Genomic DNA, 16,164 nt, shown 5'->3' with positions numbered 1-16,164 from the left:
TTTAAAATCTCCTGCCTTTCGAACATTAGTAAAGAAGCGCTCACGACTGAGACCTTCTCTTTTGGGAATGGACGAGAAGTGAAAGGAAACCATTCACAAGAGAGGTCAGCAGGAGGAAGAAGAAAAGCCACATGGGGTACCATCCCCATCCCTAGGAATCCCCACTTTCTTTCACCCAGATGCTCTCTTCTCCTCACAACCTTAGACGCGGTAAAAGATTCAATCTTTCCTCTCTCTCTGCCCTGATAGACTATTGTTTGTCCCTAAACTCCCTTCTCTCGGCACAATCCATCCACGCCAACCTTATCAAGACCGGATTCCACCGCCACATCTTTCTTGGCAACCGACTTACCGAACTCTATTCCCGGTCTGGCGACGTTTCCTCTTCTTTCAAAGCCTTTTCCGACGTCCCCACTAAGAATACATTCAGTTGGAACATCCTCTTAGCTGCATTTGCCAAATCCGGCCGCGTCGAAGACGCCCGCAACATATTTGACGAAATGCCGCAACGGGATATTGTTAGTTGGAATACTATGGTTTCCGGGTATATCTCAAATGGGTATGTTGATGAGGCCCTTGGAATTCTATACAGAATGCAAGAGCTCGGTGTGAGAGCTAGTGGATTCACTTTGTCCATCGTGGCCTCCTATGTCTCCTCTGCTCATCACGGAAAGCAAGTTCATGGGTTGGTGTTGCGGAATGGTTTGTATTGTTCGAATACTGTTGTTAGTAATTCACTTATTGGGATGTACAGACGAGTTGGCCTCGTGGAATATGCTTGTTATGTGTTCTGGGGAATGGAGGACCAAGATGTTATATCTTGGAATTCTATGCTGTCAGTTTATAAAGATGCCGGCCATAGCAAACAAGCATTTGAGTGCTTCCGTTTGATGAGAGATTGCGTGTTTGCAATTGACGAGTTCACTGTGTCGACCATTCTCAATGTCTGTGCCGACCTTGAGGATTTGGCTAAGGGTGAGCAGCTCTTGGCCCTTTGTTTCAAGATGGGATTTCTTTGGAATTCTATAGTTTCTAGTGCTATAATTGACATGTATTCCATATGTGACAGACTGGCTGATGCAGTTCAGCTCTTTGAAGAAATGATGAGATGGGATTCAGCCATTTGCAACTCTATGATATCATGCTTCGCACGTAACGGGCTGATTGATGAAGCTCTAAGAATCTTTGTGGATGCATTGAGGATGGATGTTCGGCCGACAGAAATGACTTTCGCAAGCATTTTGAGCTCAAGCTCTTATAGTGGGTTGACCGAACAAGGCACCCAAATACATTCTTGGATATCTAAATCTGGTTTTGATGCTGATGAGATTGTTTCCAGTGCTCTCATAAACATGTATGCTAAGTTAGGTTTGACACAATGTGCTATACAAATCTTCTCTACAATTGCTGCTAAGGACTTAATCTCCTGGAATACCATGATCATGGGTTTGGCCCAAAATGGACAAGGTAAAGAAGCTCTTGGAATCTTCAAAGAAATGCAAGATTATGGAATACAGCCAGATAGAATTACCCTACTCGGTGTTCTAACAGCTTGCAGCTATGAAGGTATGATACATGAAGGAAAGAGAATATTCTCGTTGATGGAGAAAAAATATGGTGTTGTATGTGGCTTGGAGCACTATGCTTGTATGGTGGACATGATGGGTCGAGCAGGAAGATTTAGAGAGGCAATAGATTTTATAGAGAACATGCCTCACAAGCCTACTGCTTCTCCTTTTGAGATGCTTCTTGAGGCTTGTAGAATACATGGGAACTTGCACTTTGCAGAATTAGTTGCAGAAAAGGTGATGAATTTGGAACCCCTCTGCTCGCTCCCTTACATTGTATTGGCTCGGATGTATGGTTCCAGAGGCAAGTGGGAGAGTATGGCCCGAGTGTGGAAATCCATGAAAGAAAGAGGTGTGAAGAAAGTCCAGGGATGCAGTTGGCTTAGTATCAGGAATTGTATATATGTTTTCAAGTCTGACCAGATATTGCATTATGGTGGTGAAGACACATATACAATATTGGCGTTATTGGTGTGGGAAATGGAGAGTGAGGGATATGCCCCTGAACATATAGAATTAGAATACGGGGATGAAGAGTGAGGCAGTAAATTGTGTCAATTAATTTGGACTCTGTCATGCTTGTTGAAATTGATGATATCGCTATGGTGAAAATGGCGATAAACTTGGTGCTACTCAGTGGGTGTCACAGGTCACTGGAGTCCATGGACCCTGGTGCTGCTTGGGCTTGCCATATTCAGATATTTGAATGCTGCAATTGGTTTAGACTGAACAAGCTACTACCACACTTGCAGATAAAAGTGAGAAAAATATTTTCCTCTTGATTTCCCATATGAAGAGTGCCTATTCAGTTTGGATGATTTGATAATATTTTGGAAGGAGAACTGCTTGTTATATATTAATGATTTAATGCCTCCAAATACGAACTTACTATACTTTGTGGAACCTTTTCTTATCACTAGATCTTTTCAGAAGCTCGAGCGCCACAGAATTGAACCCTATCATACCCTATAAATATACTGGAGAAGGTCATATTGCCTCAAGCAGCGTCTCTTTCCACATTTTCTAAACTTCTGGAACGCTGACGGAGGAGATTACAACATTTACTATGCAATAGGAAGATGCGTCCTTGCGGCATTTGCATAAACTGGATGGAGTGACCTGGTGTCCTCCCCATGTACACCTTGCCTACTTATGCAACACTATAATACAGCTAATGATTAAGAATTCTATGCTGTAAGATTGTTGCTTTGCGCTGCAAAATGAAGAGTCAATTCCAATAGTGAAGAATTAGAGTTATAACTCTCCTGGCCAAGAAACCAGAGGAAAATATAGTGCTGTGGATCTCTGACGTGCAGGAGATTCTTTTACAATTCTTGAAGTAACAATTTTTTATTTACACCAAGATATATAGCTTAATTTCTGTTGGTCACTGAATCTGCATCAAGTCTCAGAATTGATGGGGGTTGTGCAACGTATGATAATGGACTCGAACGATGTTTGTCATTGCTACTGTATAAATATTACCACAATGCAATTGTTCTTTTTAATCTTCATATGGCCCTCAACAAACATATAGATGGAAGGGAGAGAGAAGGATAGTTTAGTCAGAGGTGACGACTAGATCTTTTCTATGTTACCTTGATAGATAATTCCCGTTGACCAAATCAAGACTCATAGTCGATATTGTCGACTAACTGCAACACAACGCAGTTATCGCCATTTCCCACAAGTTAGGTCTAAGAATCTATTATTTGATGGGTTCCTGAAGACAATTATCTGCACGAGTCTGCTGATATCTGAGAATAATTAATTACTATATATGATCTGGAAAACCTGTTATCTATACGGCATAGGCGATTGGTGCCCATCATTACATTAATCAGATAATAAAATTAAAGTGGATGCGAATGCTGGCCATTCTCTTTAACAAGAAAACAAAACTGAGAAAGTTAAAGTAAAGCAAGGGGAGGAACAGGGACGAAGAAACTTTCTTTGCGTCAGTTTTCATCTAACAAGTAGTACACTGCGCTCCAACCATCCAACCTCCATATTACCATTCAATATTTGAAGGAAGATGACATGGATGAGTTTTGTAATAAAAGGAGCTGCTAAAAAATTGCATAAGCTTCAGAATTACATCCACTCTCTCATCCATCTACCTATCCACACAATGCCTTCTCCCCAACAAGAATTGCCTGCAGGAGACCACTTCAGTTTCTCCTCTCCAGTTCAGGGTACCAATGATCATCCAGATGAAGTCAAGTATGATGCATGGTGGTCAGGAGAAGAGAATATCGATGTCTCAAATAACATAGGATCGCCTCCACTATGGACCGATGTCTGCTACAGAAAACAAGATAAGTACTATTCTTCCATCTACCGGGAAGAGGCGATATCAAGATACCGACAAGAGATGCTTGATATAGCTGCAGACCTGCCAGAGTATGCTTACGAGCTCTCCCTGAGAGACCTTGCGGAGTTGCCCAGCGTTGCAAGTTCCCTGCAGGAAACACAAAACAAGGGAAAATATTTATTTGGTGATGAAAAGAAGAGGAAGAAGAAAATTAGGAGTAGGACACAGAGAAGCAAGAGCTGGGAAAATGGTGCTTTCCTCCTGAAGATGTTCTTCCCACTACCTCCAGATGGGAGGAGGAAGAGTCGTAGAACCTCCTCTTTGTTCTCCAAATGTGAACAAAGCTGGATGGAGAACAGTACTAATGGTGAATGCTGCAAAGAAAGTGAGTTGACAGATCCAAGTAGAAGCAACAGCAGAAAAGGTAGAAGCAGCAGTGCCAGCAGGTAGGCTTATAATGATATGAAATCTATTTTACAATCCAAAACAGCAGTTATGAATAAAACCAGCAAGTAATCAATTTCTTCTCAAATTAGTTAGGTAAGACAAGCAGATCCAAAGATATGTCTGCAAGCATTAACGAGATATATATATATATATATATATATGTCACGTTCATTCATGATGAAGCAGTTAATTTGGAATAACTTAATACATAGGATGGATGCCTAATTTCATCTTAATATACTCATAATGAAATGCAGAGGATGCACAGAAATCATAATTATTCTGTAAATTGAAGACACAATGTACATTTGGCACTGATTTCTTCCTCTCTTTTTCTCCTTTCTTAACATACTTCTTTTTGAAGGAAAATGACAGGCTGTTATCCCTTCTTTCACACCAACAAAGAAAGAGCCAGGAAGAGATGAAAGTTACAGCACATCAGGCAGATGCATCAGCTATAGAGTTGTTCCTTGTCTGTCAATTTCTTGTTGCTAGATTTCATTACCATTTGCTTCTCTAAATATCATGTAACTGTTCTAGAATGAGACTATCAATTGTCTTTGTCAAGCTTACCATACAGATAGAGCAACATGAGAAGCAAGCTGCAGACCCTGAAGTTTCCAAATTGAACAGTTCTACTATGCAGTGTCTTTAGCATACTACTACAGTGGAATCATCAAAAGATCACTACTATGGACTCACTTTTACAAATTAAAAATATTGTTGCAGGATGAATCAAATATAATAGTATAATACCAAGAAATTTCTACATATATACCCAAAAATCCTTGATTTATCACAATATAATAGGTTGGTTTTAATACCAAGAGAACTTAAGATGCAACAAGAAACACTGACAATAGTAAACAATTCACATATGTTCAGCAGCAGAACAGAGAGATTACTACAAACAAAATCCCACACATTGCATTAAGACAATTATATGGAATACGAAGAAATAGTTACTGCTCTATCATCACAGTGTCCTATATAAAGAGACAGGACCCAGAATGTTATCTAAGCTTCAGGTGGTGTCATGCCTAGCACCTGAAAATATTATAGTTGAACTCTGAAGTCTGCACCAGAAATACCAATTCTGCAAAAGGTACAGCCTTCATATCATATCCACATCATCCGATTTCCATATTGGATGTAAGAGGATATGAAGTCACTATAAATTGAAAAGGTTGAAACGATGAATTAAGTGATCATTTTCTCCACCTGAAATCCATTTCCTAGGATTAATAAGAACAGGTTCCAGGTACACTACAGAGAAGATCAGTTCATCTGCACAAAAATTGCACTAAAGTTACTACTATGTTAGCTGATCGTACGCTGGCTGAAATCAGGCAATCCACCATAAATTTTCTCTGACATAATAACTAGAGGGCCGCCAGTCTAATACTTTTTAAAGTTCAGTTGCTCAGTAAATAAACTCCAGGTACTGTGACCTTTAACCGGCAACTCAGTAAGCAATTACTGTGGTACTTATAAGCAACATAGCCTCATATCACAACAGCTTCATATAGGCATTATAAATCCTTTCCCACACATTCATCTCTATGCAGAGTCAATTTCCATATCAGTTTAAGGGTCATCACATCCTTCAAACATCTGGTGTCAAAGTCATTTTAGTTTTCATTTATCCAGTGTGGAAACATAATGGACAGAATGCACATGGAAAAACAGATATTAGCACCAGAACCTTGTAGATTACTACTATTTTCAAATACAATCCCAGCCTCAAATAAGAAAGTAAAATTAATGATAACAGAGTCGTAACACCAGCAATTCTTTGATGGCCTTTGTTCTACAGCAATGGAAATGAGAAATTGTATCGCAACTGCATCAACTATATAAAAGTATGTTTTACATGCATGTTATCCTGATGGTTGATTACTGGCATTCACTCTAGAGGACACTTGTTTCAATTGACTTCTTTGTTCTTTCGAGTACAGCACCTATATCATATATAGACCAATGGAACTACCTTTTACAAATAATTTTTGAGAGAGACAATAGAAAAGAGACTCATGGATTAGGATGGCCAGATTTATGGTGTTCTCCTACTCTTCCAATAGTATCAAGTATACCAGGAAACACCATATATTATAAGGTGAAAACCTTTCAGATCTGCTATTCCTCATTACTTTTCATTATCACCCTCAGTATCTTGTATGGAAACACCTCTGACTCTTGCCCTGCAGCAAAAGGCATCCAATTAGGACAACAGAACAGATGTAATAAACTTTGGAGAACATAAGAACAAATATAATGCCCTGGCAACCTGCGAGATACAGGAGCAACCCGCTGAACATGTCTTGTTGATTGAGAATCTTTCGTAGGCGAGACTTCTGCATTAGCAATTTTGTTAGCTGATAAAAAAGGAGCTTTGAAAATAATATTTGAGTTTGATTAACAACCTATCAGTGTATCAACAGATATCATAATAATATTTATAACTTCTAAGAATTGTAGACCTGGGGACGATCATTCCAAGGACCACATAAGAGCTCTAAACGGCATGTCCATAGTGTTGTTCTAGTCTAAAAGGTTAAACACGTCTGTCCTTGATTTATTGCCTAGATAAAACGAACACTAAATTGCGAACAAGGTTTCAGGTTATCATCTAACATAATTGGGCACTAAAGCAAATGAGCCAGAAAAAGTAAAACATCTAATAATTTAATGCTTGTACTGATGAGTGTTTTTATTTGAAAGAAAAAACATATGTCTATCAGGGAGAAAAATAAAAAAGAGAAGCAGAGAAATATTTCACCTAAAGGCTTTTGAACCTCAGATATTATGGCTTGATCATAGTTGGTGATGGTATCAGATGTAGTTGGAGACTTGTCTGATAACTTTGACTTGGGTACCTTACTTTTGCTCAGAAAAGAAAGAGAATCAAGTTGTTTCTGCAGAATATCATTCTTTTCCTGTAAAATGAAAAAAGAGAGAAGCACATGAACTCCTTAAGACGAAGTCGAAAAGAACCATCTTAAAGAAAGATTTTCTAGAACTTACTTATATCCAAACAATAGAAATATACAAGAAATTCCATGGCTGACCAATATCATGTGGGCAATCAAGTAGCAATCCAACAAAACCACCAAAATCTATATGATAAATGAAGCAAGAGCAAGTTGCTCATAATTGGTAAACCTACCCTTTCAGATGATAGGATTCCCATCAACCGTGCTGAATGCTGTTGTTCTAATACAGAAGAAACAATAAACAGATCATTATGACAATATCAAAGTAAAGAAAAATAAAAGTAAAGTATTTATATCAAATCAATCTATTTGAGAAGATAATCCATTTCCAAGACAAGTATATTAACATATATGTAGTTATGTATATGTATATATAAAGTTATACACAATAATGTAAGTAGGCATAAGATTTCCATTTTCCAACACAAAGACTCAGGAAGGTTCACTGAGGAAAAACCATATAAATTGATATATACAAATTGATTAACAAAGAAGAGAGTGAATTTGGTACAGCAAACTCTTAAAATCATTGCATCATTTCCTGGAAGAATGCTCTAGAAATAATCATAAAGATTTGGTGATATAAAAAAAAAACTAAATTTTTGATGTCAATCATATTCATAGCATCTAATTAATAAAAGGATAGCCATTGTCATCACCACCTATTAAAATCTCCAAGCAAGAATGACATCAAAGAAGCAGTGTCTTTGTGACTTTTACCAATACATGTAAAGAGGAAGTGTACAGTATGATGCAACTTATATCACTTTATTTCTGAATCTGACAGGTCAACAAGAAGAAATTACTACATTATATTCTCTTTCATACACCGCCTCGAGCTATTGTGTGAGGTTCAACTAGAAATAAATTCTTCTCATCAAACTTAAAAATTGCTTTGGAGTTTGGACAACCAAAATGTGCATTGGACAGATCCACCTATCACTTAGTTGCACTCAAACTAAGTCCAATCCTTTAAGCTAACTTTCTTGATTCTAACATAACCCATTCCATATACTCATATGCAAATTTGTTACCACGCAAATTATGAGACTGACCTACATAGGCTACATTCCACCGTATTGAGACCAACATTATGGTGGGACTGACCTGCCTTCATAGCTTTTGATGATGAATGCAGGAGCTAAAAGCATCAAAACACAGGTACTTTCCTTTCCTCACCTAAACCAAATGAAGCATAACCTACCTAAATCTCGCATCCCCTAATCTCCACCATAACCAGAATGAGGAACAAAAATTGACACGTCTAGTTAGTTAATATCTGCAGGGGGGGACGATGACTAAATTATGAGAAAGACAAAGGAAAGATAGTACAAATTACAGAAGATTGGGATTTGAAAACAAACAAACATTCAAACCTTGTCACTACGCAAATTCTTAAAGGAAATTATATATTGTAACACTAAAAAAGCTAACCAGAGAGGGCAATGCTTACAGTCCATTTAATACGACTGACAAGCTGGTTCCAGTATCAAGTATGTGAAAATGTGCTAACCAAAACAGAAAAGAAAAGGAAAAAGGACAGCTATTTCTACGTGGGGCAGTAACTAGGAACAACAACCTTTCAAAGTGTTTTTATGCTGGTTCTTTAATGCTCCATAAAGTGCTAGAGAAAATTTGGCTATTGAATCATCAACTGAGGAGTTTATGAGTCTGTTGAGAGAAACACAAATGCGCGGTAGCCCCTTGGACTTGACAACCATCAAATTTGCATAGCCAACACCTAAACAACAAGAAAATCATATCTGATATTGATAAGTAACATTGCCATAAGAAACTTGAAATTTAAGGAGGATTGCCATAGTTTTGTCTAAAAAAAAAATTTAGAAAACTAATTTTGCCAATTCTCAGGAAATCATCGGTAAAGGCAGCACCCATACAAAGAAGGGAAAAACAGGAAAAGTAAATTCAGAATGCAACACATAAAAAAAATGTGATCATTTTTCAAGAATAATAATTCATTGTGAAACGACTGGTCTACTGTTCCATTTGTCATTCCACTCTTCTTCAAGCCAAGATTCAAAGCTACACTGTGTTTACACTTCATTTACCAGTGTTTCTGTCAGGAACTCCACGCAATCCAGCAAAGACAATTCCACATCACGAGCTAAGCCTCAAAGTTCTTGGAGCTTTGGTTATATTATATCATACATAGAACTTCAAATTGTATTGAACTATTGATGCGGGCCTGTCTGTTTGTCTAATACATGGTCATGTATGGATAAGAAAACACATGGAAGGTAATGGTAAATTATAGTTGGACATATTTCAAAGTTACTGGAATATGCTTTATGCAACAGAAGTGCAGTAGTATTTTGTGATTCACATCCAGCTCAGATAGGATACATCTAGACTACCAAATGCATAAACAAATATGTTGATCAATAAGGCCTGTAAGACTAACCAGTGTCACTGTTTGGCTGACCATTGAGAACAAGCTTTACTTCCCCCATAGACAGAGAAGATTTGAAATAATCAACAAAATCAGACCATGTACCACCAATCCCGATGTCATCTCTCTGCATAGAACACACCCATACAAGAATTCAGTAATGAAGCAGATATTGATAACAAAACTCTCATACATTGGATAAAAGAACACCAGTAGCAGCAAACGGACTACTGCAAATGGTCCAGTCCTGTCTAAGGGGCCATCCATTAAGAGGACTAAATGAACTATCAAAAGCGAGACGGATACATACTTGATTAGAGCGATTACTACCCTAAAAGAATGGTCTTTCAATCTTCTAAAAGGAAAAGGATTCATAAATTTTGAACTCAAAATAGCCTGAAATATCGTAAAGTTGTATACCTACCTTCTCTTGCGGATCGTTTTTTAAGGAGGAGGAAAAACCAAACAAAATCTCGGTTAAAACAAAAATCTGATCTTCTTGCTACTACATCAAAATCAAATCATAGTTTAGGATGATAAGAATTACAAGGTCTTCAAGTTCGGGGATCGTGAGGACGCGATCCCAAGAGAGGGAATGGAAGTCGGAGACGATGATTTGGAAGCGAGAGGAGTCGAGAGCGTGGGCGTAGAAGAGGAGAGGGCGAAGAGATATGGAAGCACCAAGTTCACTCGATTCCACTTTCACTTCTCCAAATATGGGATCGAAGTCATCGAATCCCTTCTTTGCCGCCATGAAGGAGAGGAATCGAACGGAGGAAGAAGACGAGAGAGGAGGTCGCTTAAACCGCACGAAGGCAGCAGGCACCGCGCGGAACTCATTCAACCTGGTTGAAGTCGGCACCGCATTATCGGTGAGATTCGTTAATACAGGACTATCCGGCGACGAAAGCTCGTATGTCGCCGTCTTACTGCTGGCATCTTTTGCACATCACCCACCTATGTTTCCTCTAATTACTTAAACCCTCTTACGTTTCCTCTTTCAAGTATATCCGCAAACCGCAATTGAAGAAAAACAAAACAGCTCATTCGGTTTATAAAGAAAATAAGAGGACTATTATGAAAATGAGATAAAAGAGTGAGGAAGAACGAAAAGGATTTCTTTCATAATATAGTTAAAATGTAGATGGGGATATGCAAAAGAAAAGAAAAAAAAAAAAACGTAAGCAAAGACGATACCGTGTTAGCAAGTAGCAACTGACCTGCAATCCTGCATAGCTCGTAGAAAGCCGAGAACAAGGAAAAGTGTTGCAGAGTTCTCTATCTCCCTCATGGCGACTTCTAGGGTTTGGACCTTCTTCGGCCTCCTCCTCTTCTTGTTGCTCTCTCTAACCCTCACAGTCGCGGCGGAGGCGGAGGGCGGTGCTGGTGGTGCGGCAGCGGGGGAAGAGGCAGAGCCTTCGGCGGTCCTCACCCTCGATGCCTCAAACTTCTCCGAGACTGTGTCCAAGCATCCCTTCGTCGTCGTCGAGTTCTATGCCCCATGGTAATATAAAGTTCCCAGATATATCTTATCAAGCTTTTGTTTCGTTGAGTTCAGGGTTTGTGATCATAATGGGTGTATAAAAGGGAGGTTTTAATTTTTTTTTTTGTACTTTAGACTATAGTTCCTGCTCTGTTTCTTTTATTGATTGAACTAATAATCAATATACCGGTCTTGATTTCAATATTTTATTCATAAGTTTCATGAATATATCTAGGAAAATTGAGTTTTGTTTATGATTGCGGTGATGCTGAATCTCTAGCGTCTAATTCTAGTCCCCTCGGACTATTGAGTCACTCTATCACATATTTGTACTGTCCTCCGTCATTATCGTATCTGTTATGGATGTTACCTTTATGTCTTTTTTTAGATTTTCAGTTAAGTAAAGAAAGGTCTTCATAGATTATGTTAATCCTGATGAGGGACTTCCAAGTTCGTCTATATATTGGGCCCTCATTCCAAAGTGCAGTGATATTGCGTAATGTTCCCAAGATCCTGATAGTTAATTCCATATATTTGGTTGCTATTGTTCTTTTTGTTATTTTCTATCTTTAGAAATCATGCTAAATATTCTTTGTCTTCATTTATTTCTGTCGCTGATGAAATGTACTCTGCTGTACCCTTAACAGGTGTGGTCATTGTAAGAAACTTGCTCCCGAGGTATAAAAAAATGAAAAACTTTATATACTATCGTCAAAATTTTACAAGATTAGGTGATCTTTCTTATTTATTGAGCCACATTTCTGGTTTTCATCTTTTAGTATGAGAAGGCTGCATCAGTGCTGACTAAGCACGATCCTCCAGTCATTCTAGCTAAAGTTGATGCTAATGATGATCTAAACAAAGGACTTGCCTCAAAGTATGAGATAAAGGGATTTCCAACACTGAGGATTCTGCGGAATGGGGGAAAGGAAATCCAAGAATACAAAGGTCCTCGAAGTGCCGATGGTATAGTTGAATATTTGAAGAAACAAGTTGGTCCTGCGTCTTCAGAAATTGAATCATCAGATGATGCTGATAAGCTTATCAGTGACAAGAAGATCACTATTGTATGATATCCATCTTGTTTTCTTTGTTTTCTTTCTTACCTCTCTTTCATCCAATTGATTGACACTTTTACTTCATCCTCCTAACTTGTTATAGGTTGGGGTATTCTCTGAATTTTCTGTAGAGGAATATGAAAACTTCACTACTGTTGCTGAGAAATTACGCTCTGACTATGAATTTGGTCATACCTTGAATACCAGTCTCCTTCCTCGTGGGGAAACAACAGTTAAACAACCCTTTGTTAGGTTGTTTAAGCCATTTGATGAACTTTTCATTGATACGCAGGTATTCAAGATCTCAATGAATCATATTCCCCTTCTCATGCATGTTTGGACAGTATTAGATTTGTGCATGCAGATAAACATTGATGACATAATGGACGTCAATTCATTCTTTGAAGATGATGGTTGCTATGCTGGTAATATAATGTTTATGAGCTCCTGCAGGATTTTCGTGTGGATGCTTTACAACGTTTTGTTGAATCTTCAAGTATTCCAATTGTTACTACCTTCAATAAAGATCCTAGCAACCACCCTTTTGTAATGAAGTTCTTCAACAGCCCTAATGTCAAAGTAAGGATTATTATCTCTCCAAAACTGAGTTAATAAATCATCTGCAATTCTATTTATCACTTTCAGTCCATTAATGTAGGCATGACAAATTCATTAAGTTGGTGGATAGTAATATATTGAAACACTGTATACAGATTAATTTCAGTGTCCTAGTTATACCATTCTTATTTCCTATTTTGCTGTCTTATTTATGTTGCTTATCTTTGCAAAGAATAGGTTTTGCTTTTTGTGAACTTCAGCGATGAACTATTTGATACGTTCAAGTCCAAGTACTATGAGATTGCTGAGAGCTACAAGGGAAAGAATATAAGCTTTCTTGTTGGTGACCTGGATGCCAGCCAAGGTGCTTTCCAAGTAAGTTATGGTAATTCGTTCGATAAGTTCTGTGAACTTGTATTTTCTTCATCCTAGTTATATAGCCTGTTAAATAGTTTGTAACAGACTTTTTGGCTGTACATAAATCAACAGTTTTTCGGCCTCCGGGAAGATCAGGTGCCCCTAGTTATCTTACAAGAAAATGATGGAACAAAGTTTCTGAAGTCAAACCTCAAACCTGATCAGATTGCATTGTGGCTGAAGGAGTACATGGTATGTCCCTATTACAAAATATTTGTTGTATTTCACAATTATTGGTTCCTGGAAGTCTGTTATTTTCATTTTTCTACATTTTTTTTATATAATTTCTATGATGCCAACATTTCCTTGCTTTTTTTGGGCTTTGTTATATAATTGATTATTTTATCATTTTCTAATTCAAACATGTGGTGGATGTAGGAGGGGAGCTTAAAACCATATAGAAAGTCACAGCCAGCTCCTCACAATAATAATGATCCTGTCAAAGTTGTTGTGGCAGACAATCTCAATGAAATGGTTTTAAACTCTAAAAAGAATGGTTAGTCCTTCTGAGTACTGATATACCCAATTTTCTGTATATGGTTATATGCTTACCTCTCTTTCAGATTGCAATTTCTTGTATCAACTGTCTAGAATGATTAAAGAAAGTTGTCCAAAAGAATTTATGCCAAAACATGTGATCAAAGTCATGTGATGTGTGACATACTATTGATGCATTAGCTGTTTTTTTCCTTCTCAAGAGCTTTTTAGTGGTGTTGGGTAAGAGAAAAGGAGTGAGAAAGTAGAAATGTATACTGTGTGGTGTATGGAGAAGCAAGTAGTGAAACTTGATAGATTTTGAAGCTTGGAGTAATAAGTTGTATGCAACAATGTGAAGTGTATGAAAACTCATTTCCATACTTTTGATTAGGTACTTCATGTAAGTTTAGTACAACACAATATGACCAATTGTCAGCACAAATCGTTACCTGGGCTTTGGCACTGAAGCAGATTTAATTGCAATAGTTTTGTTTGCTGAGGACCCTTAAAAGACAAACAACAAACACTTTTGCATTCAAACTTTACACTAATAATAGATTTACATAATATTTGCCTATACGCCTCGCCTTTTTAGTCAAACATGCTAGTAAAGTAGTAATTAGTGCAAAAATTATTGCCATTGTGAGCGCTTGGTGTTTGGTATACAATGGCCATTTTGATATATAAACAGGAAAGCTTCTTATTCTTCTTATTCTTCTTATTTATGCCTCCATTTTTGCGTGCAAATTTTGATATTATATGGATAGGATAGGTTATAGCTTCCTAAAGGGCTCTTATTGTTCTTTCCATTCCATAGTTAATGGATTTTCCTTTTGCAGTCCTGTTGGAGTTTTATGCACCTTGGTGTGGACATTGCAAGAAACTAGCACCTATCTTGGATGAAGTAGCTGTTTCATTTGAAAATGAGGCTGATGTCATCATTGCGAAGATGGTAACTTATGTTATCTTAGAAACTTAGAATGGTTCAAGTTTTATGAATCATAAATTTTCTGGCACATCATGGCTTTTTTTTGGTTCTAGTCTCTTCTCTTTGCAGTAGATGTCATGACTCATCTAGCTGGATGATCATAAATTTCATAATGTTTTATTTTTCCTGGGATTATTGCGATTTGAACTTTTGCAAGTTGTATGCCAGACCATCTCGTTAGGTTGTTGTAATGAATTGAGAGATGACAGTAGCAAGATACCTAGTTGGAGTTGAGAAACTGATTACTACCCGAATTAGGTAGCAATAGTATTGTTGTATCATACAGATGACCATCCCCTCCCAAATTTTGTCTCAACAGAATATTTAGAACCAAAGCCAGTCATCTACCAGTAACAGCTAGTAAAACAACATAATACTCTATCATTATAACAAAGTTGATCTCTCATTGTAGAATTGTAGAAATTATTAAGTTGTTGCTTAAACACCATTTACTTCATCCATGGTGATTGTTGAATTTGTCTAATGTGATTATTTTATTTTCTTTCCAAATCTACATTTGAATAAGGAACTTATATTCTTAAAATATTTGCTGAGTTGTTTTATCTTTGATATTGGATTATAGGATGGTTCAGCAAATGACATTCCAAATGAATTTCAAGTTCGGGGTTACCCAACAATGTACTTCTCTTCAGCAAGTGGGAAACTTTTGCAGTATGAAGGGGGTAGGACTGCAGAGGACATCATTAATTTCATACAAAAGAACCGTCATGTTATCGATGAACATGACTCCCTACAAGACGAGCTATGATCAAGGTTCTTGTGCAACTTCTTATTTATTGCAAACCCTAAGTTCTATACATCTCATGTTGCTGATGCTATCTAATGGAAGTTCTTGCTACCCTCGTGCTTTGCCGCATGAAACCATTACTGAAGAGTAATTTGTTTAATTGCAGGGATTGACATCAGCAGATGAAGAAGAATACACACTCTGCTGCCTAACATAGCAGATATCCATGACAAGTTGTGTTAGCTTGCAGGTCCAAATTTTCTGAGCCAGTTTAATAAACCCCAACCCCCGTGCATCGGGTATTCAAAATTTTAGCTTTGTAGTGGCAACTTTTATCCTAACCTGGGCCTTGAAAGTGGATGCAATATTTATGAGCAAGCCAGTTTTTTTTTCTTTTTCTTTTGGTTGAAATAAACGAGAGTTTATGACTCCAAATTAAACCATTTATGAACTCTATTCATTTAGGATTTATAATGAGACCCTGTATATGAGGAGCAGAAGGATGGCATTGAATGCTTGGCTTCATAATGTAAAAGATTTTGCTGCTTCCTTTTACTGAAGCTTTGCCTTGGATCATTTTTGTTTAGAAACGGGAAAGTTCGTTTTATATCTGAGATAACGGATAGATATGCCTAAAAAGGGATGTAACAAGGAAGCAAAATGGTAAATTAATAATCCAAACGGTGTCCTTTTTCTCAAGCAC

At 37.6% G+C, this 16,164-nt stretch overlaps 3 protein-coding genes and 1 long non-coding RNA gene across 5 annotated transcripts; 2 read left to right on the top strand and 2 right to left on the bottom strand.

The window, feature by feature from the left end:
• The first annotated feature begins 33 nt into the window (after nucleotides 1-33).
• LOC140786315 (pentatricopeptide repeat-containing protein At1g43980, mitochondrial) lies at nucleotides 34-2,956 on the top strand. The gene is made up of 2 exons (XM_073134639.1): nucleotides 34-2,326; nucleotides 2,489-2,956. The coding sequence occupies exon 1, from the start codon at nucleotides 180-182 to the stop codon at nucleotides 2,106-2,108; it is 1,929 nt and encodes a 642-aa protein (XP_072990740.1). The 5' UTR covers nucleotides 34-179; the 3' UTR covers nucleotides 2,109-2,326; nucleotides 2,489-2,956.
• Nucleotides 2,957-3,458: 502 nt separating this feature from the next.
• Nucleotides 3,459-4,104, bottom strand: LOC140786187 (uncharacterized). Its single transcript, XR_012108573.1, has 2 exons — nucleotides 3,964-4,104; nucleotides 3,459-3,869 (listed from the first exon to the last, which is right to left on the bottom strand). It is a non-coding gene; the product is annotated as an uncharacterized lncRNA (long non-coding RNA).
• A 2,044-nt stretch (nucleotides 4,105-6,148) lies between these two features.
• On the bottom strand, nucleotides 6,149-10,757 carry LOC140786184 (uncharacterized). 2 transcript variants are annotated; one of them, XM_073134431.1, is made up of 7 exons: nucleotides 10,280-10,757; nucleotides 9,745-9,859; nucleotides 8,902-9,063; nucleotides 7,496-7,542; nucleotides 7,109-7,265; nucleotides 6,617-6,683; nucleotides 6,149-6,530 (listed from the first exon to the last, which is right to left on the bottom strand). In XM_073134431.1, exons 1-7 carry the CDS (start codon nucleotides 10,484-10,486, stop codon nucleotides 6,476-6,478), a joined length of 810 nt encoding a protein of 269 aa, XP_072990532.1. In that variant the 5' UTR covers nucleotides 10,487-10,757; the 3' UTR covers nucleotides 6,149-6,475. The 2 variants fall into 2 exon arrangements, with proteins under 2 accessions (XP_072990532.1, XP_072990533.1); XM_073134432.1 differs by lacking the exon at nucleotides 8,902-9,063.
• LOC140786183 (protein disulfide-isomerase-like) lies at nucleotides 10,738-16,016 on the top strand. Its single transcript, XM_073134430.1, has 11 exons — nucleotides 10,738-11,236; nucleotides 11,863-11,893; nucleotides 11,995-12,282; nucleotides 12,377-12,565; nucleotides 12,727-12,852; nucleotides 13,069-13,206; nucleotides 13,321-13,440; nucleotides 13,627-13,744; nucleotides 14,565-14,677; nucleotides 15,297-15,487; nucleotides 15,628-16,016. The coding sequence occupies exons 1-10, from the start codon at nucleotides 11,022-11,024 to the stop codon at nucleotides 15,480-15,482; spliced, it is 1,524 nt and encodes a 507-aa protein (XP_072990531.1). The 5' UTR covers nucleotides 10,738-11,021; the 3' UTR covers nucleotides 15,483-15,487; nucleotides 15,628-16,016.
• Nucleotides 16,017-16,164: the final 148 nt, after the last annotated feature.

The sequence above is a fragment of the Typha latifolia genome, chromosome 4 (assembly GCF_019914945.1).
Source record: "Typha latifolia isolate L0001 chromosome 4, TyphaL0001v2, whole genome shotgun sequence".
Lineage (NCBI taxonomy): Eukaryota > Viridiplantae > Streptophyta > Magnoliopsida > Poales > Typhaceae > Typha > Typha latifolia.
This window is presented reverse-complemented; position numbering and strand designations above follow the sequence as displayed.

What these genes read in the sequence shown, in the direction of transcription:
- LOC140786315 (XM_073134639.1), top strand. Translation starts at nt 180, where the DNA reads ATGCTCTCTTCTCCTCACAACCTTAGACGCGGTAAAAGATTCAATCTT.
- LOC140786184 (XM_073134431.1), bottom strand. Translation starts at nt 10,486, where the DNA reads ATGGCGGCAAAGAAGGGATTCGATGACTTCGATCCCATATTTGGAGAA. An exon ending in TCCCCGAACTTGAAGACCTT is followed by an intron (nt 9,860 to 10,279) that starts GTAATTCTTATC and finishes TGTTCTATGCAG; the next exon opens with AGAGATGACATCGGGATTGG. An exon ending in GTTGCTCCTGTATCTCGCAG is followed by an intron (nt 6,531 to 6,616) that starts GTTGCCAGGGCA and finishes CTTTTGCTGCAG; the next exon opens with GGCAAGAGTCAGAGGTGTTT.
- LOC140786183 (XM_073134430.1), top strand. Translation starts at nt 11,022, where the DNA reads ATGGCGACTTCTAGGGTTTGGACCTTCTTCGGCCTCCTCCTCTTCTTG. An exon ending in GTGACAAGAAGATCACTATT is followed by an intron (nt 12,283 to 12,376) that starts GTATGATATCCA and finishes AACTTGTTATAG; the next exon opens with GTTGGGGTATTCTCTGAATT. An exon ending in TCAACAGCCCTAATGTCAAA is followed by an intron (nt 12,853 to 13,068) that starts GTAAGGATTATT and finishes TGCAAAGAATAG; the next exon opens with GTTTTGCTTTTTGTGAACTT.